Source organism: Orcinus orca, chromosome 20 (assembly GCF_937001465.1).
Source record: "Orcinus orca chromosome 20, mOrcOrc1.1, whole genome shotgun sequence".
NCBI classification, from domain to species: Eukaryota; Metazoa; Chordata; class Mammalia; order Artiodactyla; family Delphinidae; genus Orcinus; species Orcinus orca.
Window position 1 is genome coordinate 48,990,510 of NC_064578.1, and position 18,189 is coordinate 49,008,698.

The following is an 18,189-nucleotide window of genomic DNA, read 5'->3' on the forward strand; positions in this document are numbered from 1 at the left end:
GTCTCCGGGCAGTGGGAGGTCCTGGCCCCGCGCCCGGGTTTGGGAGGGACGAGGGGGGCCGGGCGGGGCGGGGCGGGGCGGGGCTACCTGGGGCGGGGCCTTCTCTCTCCAGCCCTGCGGCCGCCGAGCCGCAGCCCGGGCTCAGTTGTTTCCTCCTCTGCCGCCGCGCACGCCGCCGCCACCCGCCACCTTGAACATGGAGCCCCCGGACGCCCGGGCCGGGGCGCGCAGGGGCCCGCGGCTGCTGGTGCTCGCGCTTCTGCTGGGGGCGCACCGAGGTATGGCTCGGGCTGAGAGCAGGGCGCGACTCAGGGGCGGCCCCTGGGGGACCCCGGGAAGGGAAGAGGGGAGGGGCTTTTACCAACCCAGGAAGCCTAAGCTGGGGACCCCAGGGAGGAGGGATATGGGAGCATGGGGTGCCCCTCCCAGTGAGAGACATGGGGACAGCCAGGCAGAGGGGCTGGGGATCCACTGCAGTGGATTAGAGGCGACCTGAGAAGTCGCGGGACCCAAGAGCGCGGGCTCTCCTCTCCCTCCCCTACTCAGACCCTGGGATCTGCCCCCAGAGGTCCAGGCTTTCAGTGGCTGGAGCTTACCCCGGCACAGAAGAGACCAAAACAGATCTACCCGCTCAAAAGTTGTCAAGTTTTGAGAGGGTCAGGGACGCTGTGTCTAGAAAACAACAAGTTACGTGCATTTGAGGGTTCTCCCCCATGTAGCTTCAGAGCCCAGACTCAAAAGGACCCGCCTGCCCCGCCTCCACCTCCATGGGAAAGGGCTGGGGCACCAGCCCTGACAGCGGAGCCAAGTGTTTCCAAGTGACAGTGCCCCCTTCCCGGAGGCCCCAGATAATAAAATCCACACACCTGCATGGTGGTGGGAGGAGGGGAGGAGGCCCTGAGGCACTGGCAGCAGAGGGACAGAGAGATGAGAGAACTGGGGTAGAAAGAGATCTCTTCGTCCGCCCTTGCTGTCTGCCGCTCAGACCCAGCCTAGGGTACCAGCGTGGTCCCACCTCCCTCCCAGGGGGCAGGCCTGAGCCACAGGTGGGTGCCTGGGAATCCAGGCCCCTGGCACAAGCATGGCAAGTAGTGGGTCCCCAGGGGCAGAGCTGGGCCAGGCTGGGCGGGGAAGAGACCGGAGGTTCTAAGAATTGAGAGCTCAGGCCAGGATGCCAGCCCAGAGAGTGAAAGAGCCTGCTTTCCCGATGCAAGCAGCTCTATCTGCCAGGATCCTGGGACAGGAGTGCCGGCCCTCAGCTCCCTTCTCCCTTGGGACCCAGGATCCGGGCCCTCAACCCAGTACTGTTCTGAGGTGACACACTGCTCTCTCAAAGAGTCAGAGGGGCCAAGGAGCGGGCAGGGGGCTCGGGCAGGTCTGAGCCAGCCTGTCCCTCCCACATTCCTGAAACCTGCCCAGCCCTGTCCCCCTCACCGCGCCCACACACCCACCCTGCCTCAGCTCCGGCCCAGCCCCAGCCCCAGCCTCCCACTCCTGAGGGAAAGGGCCAGGGACAGGGCCGGGCCACATGGAGACTGAGAGAGACGCAGAGACCGGGAAAATAAGAGATGGAGACCCAGGGGGAGTGACACACATGCAGAGGCGGCGACTAAGATGAGAGAGAGACGGTTATCCCACAGCACTGTGCCAGGCCCTATGCAAAGTGCTGGAGGCAAAGGAATGAGCCCACCCAGCCCTGCGCTTGAGGGGCGTTTGATCTAGTGAGAAAAGCAAGGACAGACATGATTTGAGCCCAAGAGGATTGAATGGAGGCCACCGGGGCCCTGGGTGGCCCAGGGGAGGAGTGCTTAGTTCTGCAGGTGAAGGGCGAGATGGAGAGAAATGCTGATGGAATCTGAAGCTCAGAGGCGCAGAGATGACAGATGAAGGGAGAGAGGAGCTGGGTCCTGGGGCAGGGGCCGGGGGCCTGGACTCCTGGGTCCTGGGGGAGGAGGGGCCGGGGGCCTGGACTCCTGGATCTGGGGGAGGAGGGGCCGGGGGCCTGGACTCCTGGGTCCTGGGGGAGGAGGGGCCAGGGGCCTGGATCCTGGGTCTGAGGGTGGAGGGGTTGGGGGGCCTGGATCCTGGGTCTGAGGGAGGAGGGGTTGGGGGCCTGGATCCTGGGTCTGGGGAAGGAGGGGCCGGGGGCCTGGATCTTGGGTCTGAGGGGTGGAGGGGTTGGGGGCCTGGATCTTGGGTCTGAGGGGGGAGGGGCCGGGGGTCTGGATCCTGGGTCTGGGGGAGGAGGGGCTGGGGCTGAGGGAGGAAGGGTTGGGGGCCTGGACTCCTGGGTCTGAGGGCGGAGGTGCTGGGGGCCTGGACTCCTGGGTCCTGGGGGAGGAGGGGCTGTGTCTGGAAGACTACCTACTGGTGGTGGTGGGAGAGAGCTCAGTCGCCCTCCCACAGGTGCCAAGGCTGAGGTGCGCCTGTCTGTGCCCCCTCTGGTGGAGGTGATGAGGGGGGAGCCTGTCACTCTGGACTGCACCCCTTTGGGGGCCCATGACCATTTCGTGCTGGAATGGTTCCTGGTGAGTGCTGCTGGCTGGGGGCCAGGGGATGCCAGAGGGGAGCCTGAGAGTCGGGGCGCAGTGGGGCTGCAGAGTTCATTCCCTCATCAGAGCCCAAAGGCCCCTAGAAGCTCCACCCAGCTGCCTTTCCATTTTGCAGGTGGGGACGTGGAGGCGCAGCAAGGGGGAGGCCCTCTCCAGGGTCCCCTGGTGTCCAGGCACAGCCGAGGCTAGAATGAGGACGTACCCCTCAGAGCGCTGGCTCTTGAGAGAGGACATGTAGAGGCAGACACCCAGAAAGCAAGAGCCTGGGGGGTGGGACTAAAGAGAAAAAGGAAAGAGAGGGGAGAGGGAGACAGGTGGGAACAGAGGGAGATGGAGAAAGAGGGAGCCAGAGAGAGGAAAATGTGACAACAGACAGGGAGCAGGGGTGGGAGGGGTGGAGAGAGGGACAGAGGGACCAGAGAGAGAGAGAGAGAACGTGAGGCAAAGAGATCCACGGAGCAGCAGAAAGAAAGGGACATCGAGGCGGGAGGGCCGGGCTGACCGGGCAGCCCCCAGCTGAGGCACTCCTCCGCCCACAGGCCGACCGCGCTGGGGTCCGCCACCGCCTGGCCTCAGCCGAGCTGCAGGGCACTGAGCTCCAGGACAAGGTGCACGACTCCCGGGGCCGCAGCCCACCATACCAGCTGGACTCCCGGGGCCGTCTGGTGCTGGCCGAGGCCCAGGTGGGCGACGAGCGGGACTACGTGTGCTTGGTGAGGGCGGGGGCCGCGGGCACCGCCGAGGCCACCGCGAGGCTCAATGTGTTCGGTGAGTGTCTGGGCCCCCCCCCCACTAGCTGCCCTGGGAAGGGGCAGGCCGGTGAGAACCCCGGGAAGGGGCTCCTCACATAATGTCTCTCCCGTAGCGAAACCAGAGGCCACCGAGGTCTCCCCCAACAGAGGGACACTGTCTGTGATGGAGGATTTCGCCCAGGAGGTACCTCGGGCCACACCTTGATTCTAGGGTTCTGGGGGCGGAGGGGGCTGGGGACCTGGTCTCCTGCATCCTAAGGGCAGGAGGGGCTGGAGGCTTGGGCTTCCTAGTCTGAGGTATAGGGTGCTGGGAGCTGGACTCCTGCATCTGGCTGGGGAGAAACCCTAAGGGAGGGGGACCCAGACTTCAGGGTCCTGGCTCCGAGCCCATTGCGGGCCTGTGTCTGCCCCAGATAGCCACCTGCAACAGTCGCAATGGGAACCCGGCCCCGCAGATCACGTGGTACCGGAACGGGCAGCGCCTGGAGGTGCCCATGGAGGTGAACTCCGGTGAGCGCGCGGGAGCCCAGCTAGACTCCCTGGGGGCTGCGGCGGAACGGGGCCGGGCTGGCTGACCCCCTCATCCTTCCCTCTCTCCCAGAGGGCTATATGACCAGCCGCACAGTCCGGGAGGCCTCGGGCCTGCTGTCTCTCACCAGCACCCTCTACCTGCGGCTCCACAAGGCCGACCGGGACGCCAGCTTCCACTGCTCCGTGCACTACCGCCTGCCCACGGGCCGGCACGGCCGCCTGGACAGCCCTTCCTTCCACCTCACCCTGCACTGTGAGTCCATGCCGACCTCTGACCGCCCTGACCTTGGACTCTGCACCTCACTGTGGCCTGACCCTCCAGACAGACCCATGAACCGCCACTCCCCTCTGACCTTGCACTCCCTTAGCTCGTGGTGCAGTTCGTACTGGCTTCTGGCCTTTGACCTCTGAACTCAAATGGTAGCACGAGCCCCACCCTGACTTCTGACGCCCCTCATAGCACCCTGAACCCCACGGAGTTTCATGACTAAACGTTGTGCCCCATCCTTTCACACCACATTGGGTCCCCTGAATCTCACATTGACCTGTCACTCACACCGACCTCTGACCCTTGACCTGTTCTCTCAGCCTATCTCAACCTCTGACCTCGGGTCCCTGATCTCAGAATAAGTGCGAACCTGAGCCTTGAAAGATAGAACCTCAAAAAAAAAAAAAGAAAAAAGAAAGAAAGATAGAACATCTAACCTTTCACTGACCTCTCTCCCTTAATCCAGCCCTACCTTTTACAGTTGACCCTTTTCATGAGTCTGCCCTTTCCCTTAGATCCCACGGAGCACGTGCAGTTCTGGTTGGGCAGCCCATCCACTACTGCAGGCTGGGTTCGCGAGGGTGACTCTGTCCAGCTGTTCTGCCGGGGGGATGGCAGCCCCAACCCGGAGTACACGTTTTTCCGTCTTCAGGTAACTCACCCCATCATTCCCTTGGAACCGCCAACCTCTGACCTCTGCAACATACTCACCTGCACCAACTTCTGACCTTTCACGTGGGTGGTGTCTGGCTTAGCAGGGCACCTGTCCGGTGACCCAGGAGCTATCAGGACCTCTGACCTCTGATCTGAGAGAGTCCTGACTCACCGTGATGCCTGACTTGGATGACCCCTGACCTAGCATGACCCTGCCAGCCTAAGGCATCTCCTGAACCAGGTTCCTCATTCCTGGTCCCCCAGGACAAGCAGGAGGATGTGCTAAAAACAAATCTCGAGGGGAACTTGACCCTGGAAGGGGTGCAGCGGAGCCAGAGCGGGACCTACGGCTGCAGGGTGGAAGACTACGATGCTGCCGAGGACGCAGAGCTCTCCAAAACCCTGGAGCTACACGTGGCCTGTGAGAGCCCTGGGAGGGCGGGAGGGGGTGCCTGGCACCAGCCGCCTCCTCACCCTCACCCCTCCGCGGCCTGCCTCCAGCCCTTTCTGTGGTCCCTGCCCTGGTCCAGATGCCCCAGGCCCCTCCAGTCTCCCACACAAGGCAGCCAGAGAGCCCTTTCCAAAGCATAAACACCTGACCTTCCCCTGCTCGGAACCTGCCATGGCTCCCCAGTGCTCTCGGGAGAAAATCCACATGCCTCACCATGGCCTTCGAGGCCCACCTGGCTGCCCTCACCTTCGGCGGACCCTTCTTCCGGCCAAGGCATTCACCCCATCACACCACAAGCTCCTCTCCTCTTTCCTACAATAACTCCCCATCCTCTCTACCATCCATTCCGGATCAATCTCATGGGTCCCAGTCTTCTAAGAAGCCTTCTCTGTCCACCTGCACCCAAGCCCTGTGTGAAGGCTCTGTCCCTCCTCCACGCTCCTTCCACCTCCCTTCCTGGGGCTAGACCCAGTGCCAGATGTTAGGGACAGCTCTGTGAACAAGACAGCCCAGTCCCTGCCACCACAGAGCTCCAGGTCCGGTAGGGGAGACAGATGGTAAACACTGAACAAGACACTTTGAGTAGCAATCCTGCGTCTACAGAGACTAACACAGAGGGATGGGATGAGGAATTGCCCGGCGAGCGGGGATTATTTTAGATCGGGGGTGTTGAAGGCTGCGTCCCTAGGAAGCAGATTCTGACTACAGGCAGGAAACTTACGGGGAGCGCCTTGGGATCCACACCTATTTGGGGGTGGGGAGGGGAAGGAAGCAGGATTGGGCAGGGGGGGAAGTTGGGCTTCAGTCTAAGGAAGACCTCAGTCGGTCCCGCAGGGCACTTGGAGGCTGGGATATCCCCAGTTGGGGCGTGGGGGCCGGGCCTTTATACCGCCCACATCAACCCATTATTGGATGTGGGCTGCCTGGGGGAGGAGGGGACATGACCTTGAACGAGGGGCTCTCTGAGGCTCAGGCAGTTTCCAGAGCCGGCTGACAGCTGAGGGCTGACAGCTGACACCCTTCTCAACAGCTGGGGGAACAAATCCTTCAGTGCCGAAGGGGAAGCCTGAGTGTCCACAACAGAGGGTCAGAGAGGCCTCTCTGAGAAGGGGGAATTTGAGTAGGAAACCAAAGAATGGAATCAGAAATACAAAGAGCCAGAAAAAGAGCATTCCAAGCCAAGGAAACAGCACATGCAAAGGCCCTGAGGCAGGACCCAACTTGGCATATACTGTAGAACAACAGGGAGAGAATAGGGTAGCTGGAGCTCCTGGGATAAGGGGGGAGGGTGGGAGATGAGGTTGAAGCAGTGGGCAGGGTCGACTAGGCAGAGTCTTTTGGCTTCATCAAGGAAAGTGGCCTTGATGCCCACGGTACTGGGGAACCACCGCAGGATTTTAAGCAGAGGCAAGGGCTGACCAGTGTGTGTTTTGAAAAGATCCCCCTGGCTGCTCAGCAAAGGATGGACCAGAGAGGATAAGAGTCTTGCCCAGTAGGGAGACCAGTGAGGAGGTGACTGCAGCCATGAAGGCAGTTGGACCCTGGGGTCAGAGATGGAAAGAAGGGAGAAGATCCATTTGCGGGGGGCGCGGCGCAGAGCAGAGAAATATTTGCTAAAAGGATGGGTAGTACAGAGGAGAAGGCCAGGGTGTGGGTGGTAAGTCAAAGAAGGAGCGCCTCCCACCTCCAAGGTTATCCATTAACCTTGGGCCCAGACATCAGCTCTGGGGGCAAGTGGTCGAGGTGGGCATGTATTTTGGAGTTAGATTCCTAGATCTGGGCTCCAGGGCCCGGCTGGGAGAGTGAAGAGTTCATGGCGCTGGGGAGAACTTGGCGTTCTCTGCTGACGATTGTCCGTTCACGTCTGCACCCCCAACAGCCCTGGAGAGTCCCTAGCCGAGTGGGTGAGGGTCCGGGGAAGGTGACAGTCTGTACCCCCCCCCCAGACCTGGACCCCCTGGAGCTCAGCACTGGGGAGGAGCTTTCCTTACCCCTGGGCAACAGCACAGCCGTGAACTGCTCCGTGCGAGGCCTGCCCACCCCAGCCCTACGCTGGACCAAGGTGAGAGGGAAAAACATCCCCCCAGCACAAGACCCCCCGCTCCCATCGACCCCTCCCTTCTCTCACGGCCGGCCTGACCTTCTCTTTCTCTCCCCACCCAGGACTCGGTACCCCTGGGGGAGAGCCCCACGCTCTCCCTCCGCTCCGTCACCTTCGATTCCGCCGGCACCTACACGTGTGAGGCTTCCATGCCCACGGTCCCCGTCCTTAGTCGCACCCGAAGCTTCGAGTTGCTGGTCCAAGGTTTGGGGGCGGGAGAACAGGGGTCGTGTGGGAGAGTGGGGGGCCAGGACCAAGCAAGACAGAGTCCACAGCTGGTCCTTCTCTCTCTCCTCGTTCTCTCTCCCTCTGTCCCCTTCTCCGGGGTGCCTCCCGCTCACCTCCTTCCCACCCCACCACCCGCAGGCCCACCGGAGTTAAGGGCAGAGGAGACTCAGCCCAAGGCAGAGGGCGGCTGGAGGGAAGGAAGTGAAGTCAGGCTGACCTGCTACGCACGCGGCTACCCAGAGCCCAAACTCAGCTGGAGCCAGTTGGGCGGCAGCGTAAGGGACCCTCCTCTGCATCCCGAACCCTCTGGCACCCTCCCCAAGTCCCTGCCCCCCCAACGGTCCAAGCACTGTGTGTCACCCACCCCTCGCCCCTCCACCGACCACTTCCTCTTCACCTGTGCCCTCACCCGAGCCCTTGGCCCCGTGGGCCCAGGCCTGACACGAGCCTCCACAGCTAGCAGAGCCAGCCCCCGGGGGCCAGGGCTGGGTGAGCAGCTCCCTGACCCTGAAGGTGACCAGTGCCTTGAGCCGAGATGGCGTCTCCTGTGAGGCCTCCAACTCCTACGGGAGCGACCGGCACGTCTTCCACTTCGGCACTGGTGAGTGACCGCGGTGGTGGGACAGGAGCCGGGTGCGGGGCAGACAGCGCTGCTGGCTGACCGCCTCCCCCTCCGTCCTGCCCCGCAGTGGCCCCCCAGACCTCCCAGGCTGGAGTTGCGGTCATGGCCGTGGCCGTCAGCGTGGGCCTACTGCTCTTCATCGTGGCCGCCTTCTACTGCATGAGACGCAAGGGGCAACCCGGCTGCTGCCGGCGGGGGGAGAAGGGATCTCCGTGAGTGGCGTGCCACCTTGAAATTGACCTCTCGAACCCAGCTCTGACCTCACCCCCAACCTCTACCCCAAACCAACCACATCCCCAACTCCAGCTCCGTCGCCAGTAAGGTGCCGTCCCATCTCCGACCTCAGAGCTGATGCATGACCATGCCCTCCCCCATCCTCATCCCCAGCTACAGCCCCACCCAACCCATAAGCACCTCCCGACCCCCCCCAAGCCCACCTTAACCCCAGTCCCATCCCCCGTCTCATCCCCACCTCTGATCCCAACCCCAACCCATAACTATGCCCAAACCCACCCCAACCCCAGTTTAACCCCATCTGTACCCCAGCCTCCTCTGCCGCGACTCCAACCCCAAACCCAGCCCATAACCATCACCAAACCTGTCCCCGTCTAACCTCCATGTCTCCATCCTCAGCCCTGACACATAAACATCCCCATCTCCAACCCCAATCCTGGCCATGCCCCTAACCTCACCCCACACTCCAGCTTCCTGTCCATCCCCAGCCCCTCCCCCAGCCGCATCCTCAACTCTAGCCCGTACCCAGCACCAAAGGCAGCTTCAGCCACATGCCCATCCCCAAGGCCCCCCTGCAAACCCCATCCCGTTCCCATTCCTAGCTCCGAACCCATCCCCATCTGACCTCATCTCCAAGCGCAGCCACACGGCCGCCCTCGGCTCCAGTCCACAGCCATCCCCACACCCATCCTCCAAACCGACCCCAGTGACATCACCAGCTCCAACTCCAACAGCATCTTCGACCGTGGCCTCAGCCTATACCCAACCCCAGTGCCTCCTACCCCATCCCGACCGTTCCCACCCATCCCCAAGTCCATCCCCATCCAACACACGCCGTGCCCAGCTCTTTCCCTGGCCGTGACCACCGCCAACATGCTGCCTCCTCCCACTAGGCCACCTGGGGAACCTGAGCTGAGCCACTCGGGGTCAGAGCGGCCGGAGCAGACGGGCCTTCTCGTGGGGGGTGCCTCTGGAGGAGCCAGGCATGGGAGCAGAGGCTTTGGAGATGAGGTGGGTGAGGGCCTGGGCACCCTGGTGAGAGGGGGGTGCCGGGGGTGGCACAGCCTCTATGAGCCCAGGCTGACCCCTCCATCTTCTCCCCAGTGCTGAGCCCGAGGACCTCCCAGAGGCAGTCACTGAACCCGACCTGGAGTTGCGGGCACCAGAAAACCAGCCCTGCCCACGCCTCCGCCTGCCCCCGCCTTCCCGGCCTACCCTCATCCCTCTCGGGCCCTCCCTTCCTTCCTCTGTAGGCTGGGCAGGGACCACAGCAGCCCTACTGCTGCTGGGAGGGAGGAGACCTTCCTCCAGGGAGTATGACTCTCCCAGGCCCCAGAATAGCTCCTGGACCCAAGCCCAAGGCCTGGCCTGGGACGAGACTCGAGGGTCGGCTGGCCGGGGCTATTTTTACCTCCTGTCTCCACTGCTGGTCCCCCCACCTGACGTCCTGCTGCAGAGTCTGACACTGGATCCCCACCTCACCCCCCACCCCTGCCCTCGCCCCCTCATCTGTGGACACTGGAGTCTGGAATAAATGCTGTCTGTCACGTGGACACCATCCTGTGGCCAGAGCCTCCTCTGGGGGATGAAAGGGGAAAGAGGCGCAGGTGATGTTCCCCTCCCCCCTGGCCCTCCCGCCCCCTTGCTGCACCTCGGGAGAATCTGATGTCACGGAGAAAGAAATGAGAGAGAGAGAGAGAGAGAAAGAGGCGACTCAGCTGGATGAGGGTGGAGGAGAGAGGTGCTGGGGGTCCAGAGGGAGGTGAGCCTGGCCCCTGAGGACCAGTGCCTATTTGCGGGGTGGGGTGCCACCCCCTTAAGTAAAAGTTCCCAGTCTCTCTTGCCAGAGACCCAGGGGAATTGAAGTTTCCAGAGGAAAAGCTCTCTCTGAGCCGTAGAGTGGGTGGAATTAGGGATTTAGCTGTCTACTCTGAGGGTGGCCTGTTGCCAGCAGTTGAGGACTCCCTGGGGGAGGAGGGGTGACTTGGAGGAACCCCAGTGAAGGGGCCTGGGGCAGAGAGAAGAGAGGGTAGAAACAGCAAGGCCAGCTAGAGAGACTTACTGAGGCAGAGGAAGAGGGATTTGAAAGGAGGATAGAGAGGCTTAAGGGGAGGTAGAGGGATGGACTGGGGCGGCTCAGAGAAGAGAGAGAGCCATTGAGTCAGACAGAGATTTGGGGAGAGAGGCAAAGACAGACTAATACAGGCATACCTTGGACCTATTTCCAGTGCAGTTCCAGACCACGGCAATAAAGCAAATATCACAATAAAGCGTGTCACATGAGTTTTTTGGTTTTCCAGTGCATGTAAGTTATGTTTGCATTATACTGTAGGCTAGTAAGTGTGCGATAGCGTTATGCCAAAAAAAACAATGTGGGACTTCCCTGGTGGCGCAGTGGTTAAGAATCCGCCTGCCAATGCAGGGGACACGGGTTCAAGCCCTGGTCAGGGACGATCCCACATGCCGCGGAGCAACTAAACCCGTGAGCCACAACTACTGAGCCTGAGCTCTAGAGCCCGCGAGCCACAACTACTGAAGCCCACGCACCTAGAGCCCGTGCTCCGCAACAAGAGAAGCGACCGCAATGAGAAGCCCGCGCACCACAACGAAGAGTAGCCCCCGCTCACCACAACTAGAGAAAGCCCGTGCACAGCAGCGAAGACCCAATGCACCCAAAATAAATAAATTTATTTTAAAAACTAAAAAAGCAATGTACATACCTTAACTAAAAAACACATTCTTGTTAAAAACACTAATCATCATCTGAGCCTTCAGTGAGTCCCAGCAGTCACATCAAAGATCACTGATCACAGATCACCATAACAAACAGAATAACAATGAGGAAATTTGAAATATTGCAAGAATTATCAGCAGAGACAGGAAGCGAGCCAAGGCTGTTGGGAAAATGGCGCCAACGGACTCCCTCGACACAGGGTCGCCACGAACCTGCAGTTTGTGAAAAATGCAGTATCTGGGACGCGCAATAAAGCAAAATGCCATAAAGAGAGGTAGGCCTGTAGAGACAAAGACAGAAACACAGAACTGGGATTCAGAGAGATCCTTCCAGTTAGAAAGGAAGAGAAAAAATGTTTGAAAGGAGCAGCTCCGAAGCAGGAGGAGGGGGCTGGGGGGGGGGGGGCGGACGGACATGTGTGACTTTGGGCAAGTGACTTCACCTCCCTGAGTCCATCAGATGGAGATAAATCACACTTGGGCCGTGGATGGCCACTGTGAGAAGTGAGAGCAGCCATCCCTGTGCAATGCATGCTGGGAGGTCTCTGCAGGTGACCCCACCCCCTGTCATCAGTTTACTCAGCCACGAAGTGGACCAAGTGGGATCTGCGGCCGTGCGAAGTTGGAGCCACGTGAAGTTGATGCTGTGGGAGCCTCCTTGTAGGCAACTGAGCAGACGCCCAGAGGCCCCAGAGCAGAAGAGCTCACAGTGGCCGAATAAGGGTGCTCAAATCCCGTGGTTTATTGAATCAGATTAAAACAAACGTGAGAAGCAAGAGAGTTGGGGCGCAAGCCATCAAAGGGCCCCCTACCTGACCTCTGGTGTCCATATGGCTCTCTTGTCCTTTCACTGTGGTGTGGTCTCCATGCCCAGAGTCGAGGGGGAGCCAGGAGGCTCTGCACCCAGAAGATGCCAGGGCCACATGGGGGCAAATGCGCTCGGCCACACCTGCAGCTGGAGGAAAATGTGCTTGGTGGCCATGGCTTTTACCTGCATGACATACGTGGGCGCAGGACTCACCAAGCAGAGCGAGAGTCACCAGCGAGAAATACCTTAAGGACTCTCAGATACTTGGGGCTTACTCGATCTTTCCATCCTTCCCCTCTACGTTCAGCTCACTTTTTTAATCCAAGTATAGTTGATTTACAATGTTGTGTTAGTTTCTGCTGTACAGCAAAGTGATTCAGTTATACATATATATACATTCTGTTTCATATTCTTTTCCACTATGGTTTATCACAGGATATTGAATAGAGTTCCCTTGGACCTTGTTGTTTATCCATTCTATACGTAATAGTTTGCGTCTGCTAATCCCAAACTCCCAATCCATCCCTCCCTCCCCAGCTGAATATTCTTTTTAAAAAAAAATACAGCCGGGCTTCCCTTGTGGCGCAGTGGTTAAGAATCCGCCTGCCAATGCGGGGGACACAGGTTCGAACGATGGTCCGGGAAGATCCTACATGCCGTGGAGCAACTAAGCCCGTGTGCCACAACTACTGAGCCCGTGTGCTGCAACTACTGAAGCCCGTGTGCCCAGAGCCTGTGATCCGCAACAAGAGAAGCCACCACAATGAGAAGCCCGTGCACCGCAACGAAGAGTAGCCCCCACCCCGCTCACTGCAACTAGAGAAAGCCCTCGTGTAGCAATGAAGACCCAATGCAGCCAAAAATAAATAAATAAAATAAAATAAAATACAGCAGACACACATAAAAATCATAGGGTGGTTGGGAGAATTTGATAACTGTGGAAAGTGTTTGGTACAAAGCCTTGCACAGAGCATGTGTTCATTATTATTATTGTTATTATTATTATCATATCATCATTAATGGAAAATGGAGGGACAGAAAGAAAAGCAAGGAAGGGACCAGGTGGAGAGAGGTACCACTCTAAGGACAGATATTGGTGAAGGGGGATTTGGGGAGCTGGAGAGGGAGTGAACAGATGGCTGGGGGAGGGGAGGAAGGGGGTGCTCTGCCCAGCACCTGGTCCCCGAGTTAATGAAGGGAGGGTCCTGGCCTGTCTCCCAGTAGGGCATATATTTGCATAAGGTCCCTTATCTGCATGGCATCCCAGGCAATTTGCATACAGATGGTAGCCTGCGCCCTCCTCAGTCTGACCCCTCCTCCCACCTTGGCCACGGGTCTGGTAGAAGGGGAGAGGGGGAGGAATGAACCACCAGGATCTGGGGCTCCAGGAAGTGAAGGCAAGTTTGGAGTGGACTCCCCTTGCTCCTCAACTTTCTGTGGCTCCCTATTGCTTTCAGGACCTGCTAAGGTGTTGCCCCTCACACACCCACTGCTCTCTCTCTCACACCTTGTGCCTTTGTGACTTTACTATTCCTCCCACCTGGAACGTCCTTCCTCGTTTTCTCCAGCTGTAACAAGGCTTGCCTGTCCTTCAAAGCCAGGACATCTTGAAGAATTCTGACAAGTTTTCACTCCCTGTTCCTTGCCCTTGGAACTTTACTGGAATTTGTGCCACCTCTGGACTCGTGCAGATTTTATTAGTAAAGATATGCTTCGTTGCAAGTGACAAAAAACTGAAGCCAGAAAGTTGTGTAAGTGAAAAGGGAAAATTATTCACTCATATAACCAGGAAGATCAAAGGCAAAGGCTGACTACCTTCAGGCATAGCTGGATCCAGGGGCTCAAATAGTCTCATCAGAAAACTGTCTTTTTCTTTTTTTTTATAAGGGAGGTTTATCCTTTTTTTTTTTTTAATTTATTTTTGGCTGCATTGGGTCTTCATTGCTGCAAACAGAGGCTACTCTTCGTGGTGGTGCGTGGGCTTCTCATTGCCATGGCTTCTCTTGTTGCGGAGCACGGGATCTAGGCACGTGGGCTTCAGTAGCTGTGGCACACGGGCTTGGTTGCTCCACGGCATGTGGGATCTTCCCAGAACAGAGCTCAAACCCGTGTCCCCTGCATTGGTAGGTGGATTCTTAACCACTGCGCCCCCAGGGAAACCCAGAAAGCTGTCGTTTTCCATTTCTCAGCTCTGCTGTCCTCCATGCACGGACAGGGTCTTTTGCCTCTGGAGGCACCTATAGTACCAGATTTCTACCCTACAAGTTTAGCAACCCCCATCAAAAGAGGGTGTCCCTTTCCTATTAGTTCAAGCAGAAGTCTCAGGGCTAATTCTTATTGGTCAGGAATGGGCCCCACCCCCATCACTGAACCAATCCCTGTGGCCAGGGGATCGAATGCTCTGATTGGCCAGGACTGGCCAGGCTCACTCTGAACCAGAAGGGCTTAGTATGGAAGAGGTTACTGGGTGGGTAAAATGCTTGGCATCAACTCCCCAGCTCCATCAGGAAGCCTTTGGCCCTGTGCCCCTACCTCCTGTTGGTTATGGCTCTTCAGTGAACTGTCACCTCTGAGACTCCTTGACCCTGGAAATTAACTCCCCAGGTATGAGACCCACCCAGTCATTTGTCAACAAACACACAGGCAGTGCTCAACCTTATCCATGTGACCGGGGGCATGAAACTCTAGCCTACCACCCTCCTGGGCCTTCCCTCCTGGGCTCACCCCAGCTCACAAAGAATAGCCAGGAGACAGCTGAGCACGCTCCTTGACAGACCAGGAGAAGAATGGGTGCTAAGGGGGGCTTCCTGGAAGAAGTCTCCCTGGGAACTGGTTATTTTATTCAAGGGAGAAATGGGGGAAGGGAGAGAATTTTACAAAGCAAGTTAGTAGCAAAGATGGCACTAACCCAAGAGATCCTGGCCTTAGTCTGGCCCCAGATGGGGAGAAGACAGAGAGTTCTAGAGAGAATTTATTATGTACCTACAGTAGTTCTCCCTTATTTGTGGAGGGTATGTTCCAAGACCCCCAGTGGAAACATAGATTGTACTGAACCCTACATATACAATGTTTTTTCCTATACATACATCCCTGTGACAAACTTTAATTTATAAATGAGGCACAGTAAGAGAATATCTGAATTGCCAGCATCTTTTTTTTTTTTTGGCCACGCCCTGTGGCATGAGAAATCGTATTTCCCCCACCAGGGGGCGAACCCGTGCCCCCTGCAGTGGAAGCATGGAGTCTTAACCACTGGACCGCCAGGGAAGTCCCCAGCATTGCTATGGGGCCATTATTAAGTAAAATAGGGTTACTTGGACATAAGCACCGTGATACCGCCGCAGTCGATCTGATAGATCTGATAACAGAGACAGCTACTAAGTGACTCACAGGCAGGTAGTGTATAAGTGAGGATATGCTGGACAAAGGGATGATTTACGTCTAGGGCTCGAGACTTCATCACGCTACTCAGAATGATTTAAAACCAATGAAGTGGGCTTCCCTGGTAGCGCAGTCGTTAAGAATCTGCCTGCCAGTGCAGGGGACACAGGTTCGAGCCCTGGTCCGGGAAGGTCCCACATGCCACGGAGCATCTAAGCCTGTGCGCCACAACTACTGGAAGCACCACAGTGAAGAGTAGCCCCCGCTCGCCGCAACTAGAGAAGGCCCGCCTGCAGCAACAAAGACCCAACGCAGCCAAAAATAAATAAAAATAAAATTAAAAAAAAAAGATGAAGTTTTATTTCTGGAATTTTCCATTTGATATTTTCAGACTGTTGACTGTGGGGTAACTGAAAACGCAGATAAGAGGGGACTACTGTATTTGTCCAGCTGGCCTCACACCAGCCTAGTGTCGAGTCTGAGAAACACATTATGGGGAGCTCCCAGTCTGCTACTTCCTTGCTGGGTAGCGTGGGGCAAATGATCACTCTGTGTTCTGTGTACTTTTCAGTGAAATGGGGATCATAAGTGTCCCCTTCACGGGATTCTTGTGCAGAATTAACTGACAAGTAGCAAACCCTTTGACTTTGGGTCCAGTCACTTCAGCTCTCTTTGTGCCTCAGTTTCCTCATCACACAGGGTGCTGTGGGGGTTATTTGAGATAATACTTGTAGCGCACTTGGATCAGTGCCTGGCACATAGTAAGTGCTAAATACATTTATTAATAGCATTTTTACCAAGACGTGAATGCCAGTCAGTAAGAGTCTCCACCATGTAAGATCTTGCCCTTCTGAAGGGAAAAACTCAGGTGCGTGGCAGGTGGGAAGGGAGGACAAGTCTATGGGGGTCCTCTTGGTAGGGCAAGAAGCTCCCAAGCATCTGCCCCCAGCTGATCAGCTCCTTTTCAGAGGAACTGGAACGGAGGGATTTCAGGCGCTCGGTGGCATCCCCTCCCTCGGCCTCCTGTTTCCCGCCCTCGTCCCTACACGCTGGGCGGCCTCACCAGCTCCCCCGGGCAGTCCAAGGAATGTGAAGAGGTAGGTGGGGGTGGGGAGGAGCGGGAGCCGCCGGGGAGAGACAAAGGGGCCGAGTCAGAGCCAGAGACACAAAGACGCGAGGAGGCTGGGAAGATAGAAGTGGGACAAGGACACGGGGAGGGACCAGCGGAGTCTGGAGGCCCGATCCTAGCCCAGCCCCGCAGGGCCAGCGGAGCGCCAGGGGTGGTCTGTGCTGCCCCCTGGCGGAAGGCTGCGGTAAGGAGACGGTGCGGACCAGATGCAGGAGAGGACTGGGGAATGCAGGGAGCGAGAGAGAGGTCAAGAGAGACGCAGAGAGAAACAAGAGATACCGAAAGAGACACAGAAACCCACAGAGAGACAGAGGGACAGAGAAAGACAGAGATAGAAACATACAGAGAGACACAGACGCAGAGAGAGACACAGATGCAGGGAGCGAGAGAGACAGAAACACAGAGAACAAAGTCAAAGGGATGGAAAGAGACAAGGAACCAAGTGACACAGAAACAGTGATAGAAAAAGACACCAGGAAGAAAGAGACCAGAAACACTAAGAGACACGGAAACGTGAAGACTGAAAGACCCAGAGATAAACACAGGGACGGAAAAAGAGGCAAAGATAGACACAAAAACAGAGACACTAAAAGAGACAGAGAGAAATCTAAAAAGAAACGACTCCCAGAGTCGCAGGCAGAGATTGAAAAAGATGAAGATAGGCTGAGAGGCGTACAGACCGGAGAGACAGTGGCCCCGGGGAGAGAACTGGGGAAGTCTCGAGGCGGGGAAGGGGGTGGGGGTGGGCTCTCAGCGTGGGGGCGGGGCTCCAGAGGGGCGAACCTATGAGAACCCACGTGCCTCACGCGGGTGTGACGAGACGGCCAGGACTAATACTGAAGGGGGCGGGGTTAGGACTTTGGGCGGGACCGAGGCCAGGGTATACTTAGCTCCTGGGAAGGGGTGGGGCAGACTACCTGGAGAACGAATGGGAGAGGCCGTGTTGGGGGGCGGGGCTTCACGGAGGCGGGACGTTCGGAAGCCCCTAAGCGTACCCCGTTAGACAGGGGGCGGGGCGCGAGGACAACCTCTGGTGTAAAGGGGCGTGGCTAGAACACTAAGGGGCGGGGTTTGAACGCTAAGAGAAGGCAAAGATAGAATTCTGGGACAGGGGGGCGGTGACCAAAGAAACCTGGGAGGGGCGGACAGAGAATCCTGAGGAGCAGCGGGTGTAGGTAGAATCCTACGACAGGGAGGGAGAGGAATGCTGGGGGGCGGGGCGGGAGTGGAATCCCAGGAGGGGGCGGGGTCAGACCAGCATGAGGGGGCGTGGCCCGAGCCTAAGAGCGGCTCGGTGCCCGGGGGAAGAAGGGGGTGGGTCCTGTGACGTCAGCGAGTCCGAAGCCAGAAAGAAGCCGGGGGCCGGGGGCGCTGAGCCGGGAGAACCGGACCGCGAGAGCAGAGACGGGAGAGCAGAGCGCGGCGGGAGCCAGCCGGGAGCCGAAGCCACTCAGGCACCTGCGCGTCTGCCCAACCGATCGGCGCACGCAGAGTGGCCTGCAGGTCCCCGCCCGGGCCCAGTCCCTCCCCGGGCCCCCCATGGCCCGGGACGCAGCCCTCCCGCCGTCGAAATTGTCGCCGCTGAAGCTGCCTCTACTGCCATTGCTGCTGCTACTGCTCCGGGAAACCGGTGAGAGACCGCAGGCGCCTCCCCGCCGCGCGCGAACCCATCCCCTTCCCTACCCCCAGCAGGAGGGTGGCGATGATGAGGCGAGACCACCCCCCTTTCCTTCACCCAGAGTTGG

At 58.3% G+C, this 18,189-nt stretch overlaps 2 protein-coding genes across 6 annotated transcripts in view; both read left to right on the top strand.

Annotated features, from left to right (window-relative positions):
* Positions 1-114: 114 nt before the first annotated feature.
* On the top strand, positions 115-10,676 carry BCAM (basal cell adhesion molecule (Lutheran blood group)). Its single transcript, XM_004271191.4, has 15 exons — positions 115-278; positions 2,407-2,528; positions 3,092-3,320; positions 3,418-3,488; positions 3,718-3,814; positions 3,906-4,088; positions 4,619-4,755; positions 5,022-5,178; positions 7,155-7,270; positions 7,372-7,513; positions 7,676-7,812; positions 7,994-8,138; positions 8,227-8,371; positions 9,287-9,404; positions 9,498-10,676. The coding sequence occupies exons 1-15, from the start codon at positions 197-199 to the stop codon at positions 9,501-9,503; spliced, it is 1,887 nt and encodes a 628-aa protein (XP_004271239.1). The 5' UTR covers positions 115-196; the 3' UTR covers positions 9,504-10,676.
* Positions 10,677-17,740: 7,064 nt separating this feature from the next.
* NECTIN2 (nectin cell adhesion molecule 2) overlaps positions 17,741-18,189 on the top strand; it is a 28,233-nt gene continuing 27,784 nt past the window's right edge. For 3 of the 5 annotated variants that reach the window (XM_033430756.2, XM_033430760.2, XM_033430759.2), the window contains exon 1: positions 17,741-18,074. In XM_033430756.2, the coding sequence (XP_033286647.1) occupies positions 17,984-18,074 (91 nt within the window). In that variant the 5' untranslated portion in view covers positions 17,741-17,983. The remainder of the gene's footprint in view (positions 18,075-18,189) is intronic. The other 2 variants (XM_004271189.3, XM_004271190.4) reach the window with 2 other exon arrangements.

Bases quoted from the DNA above. Each gene is read 5' to 3' on its own strand.
- BCAM (XM_004271191.4), top strand. From the start codon at position 197: ATGGAGCCCCCGGACGCCCGGGCCGGGGCGCGCAGGGGCCCGCGGCTG. The intron at 2,529-3,091 runs GTGAGTGCTGCT...CTCCGCCCACAG, and splicing joins TCGTGCTGGAATGGTTCCTG to GCCGACCGCGCTGGGGTCCG. The intron at 3,815-3,905 runs GTGAGCGCGCGG...CCTCTCTCCCAG, and splicing joins GCCCATGGAGGTGAACTCCG to AGGGCTATATGACCAGCCGC.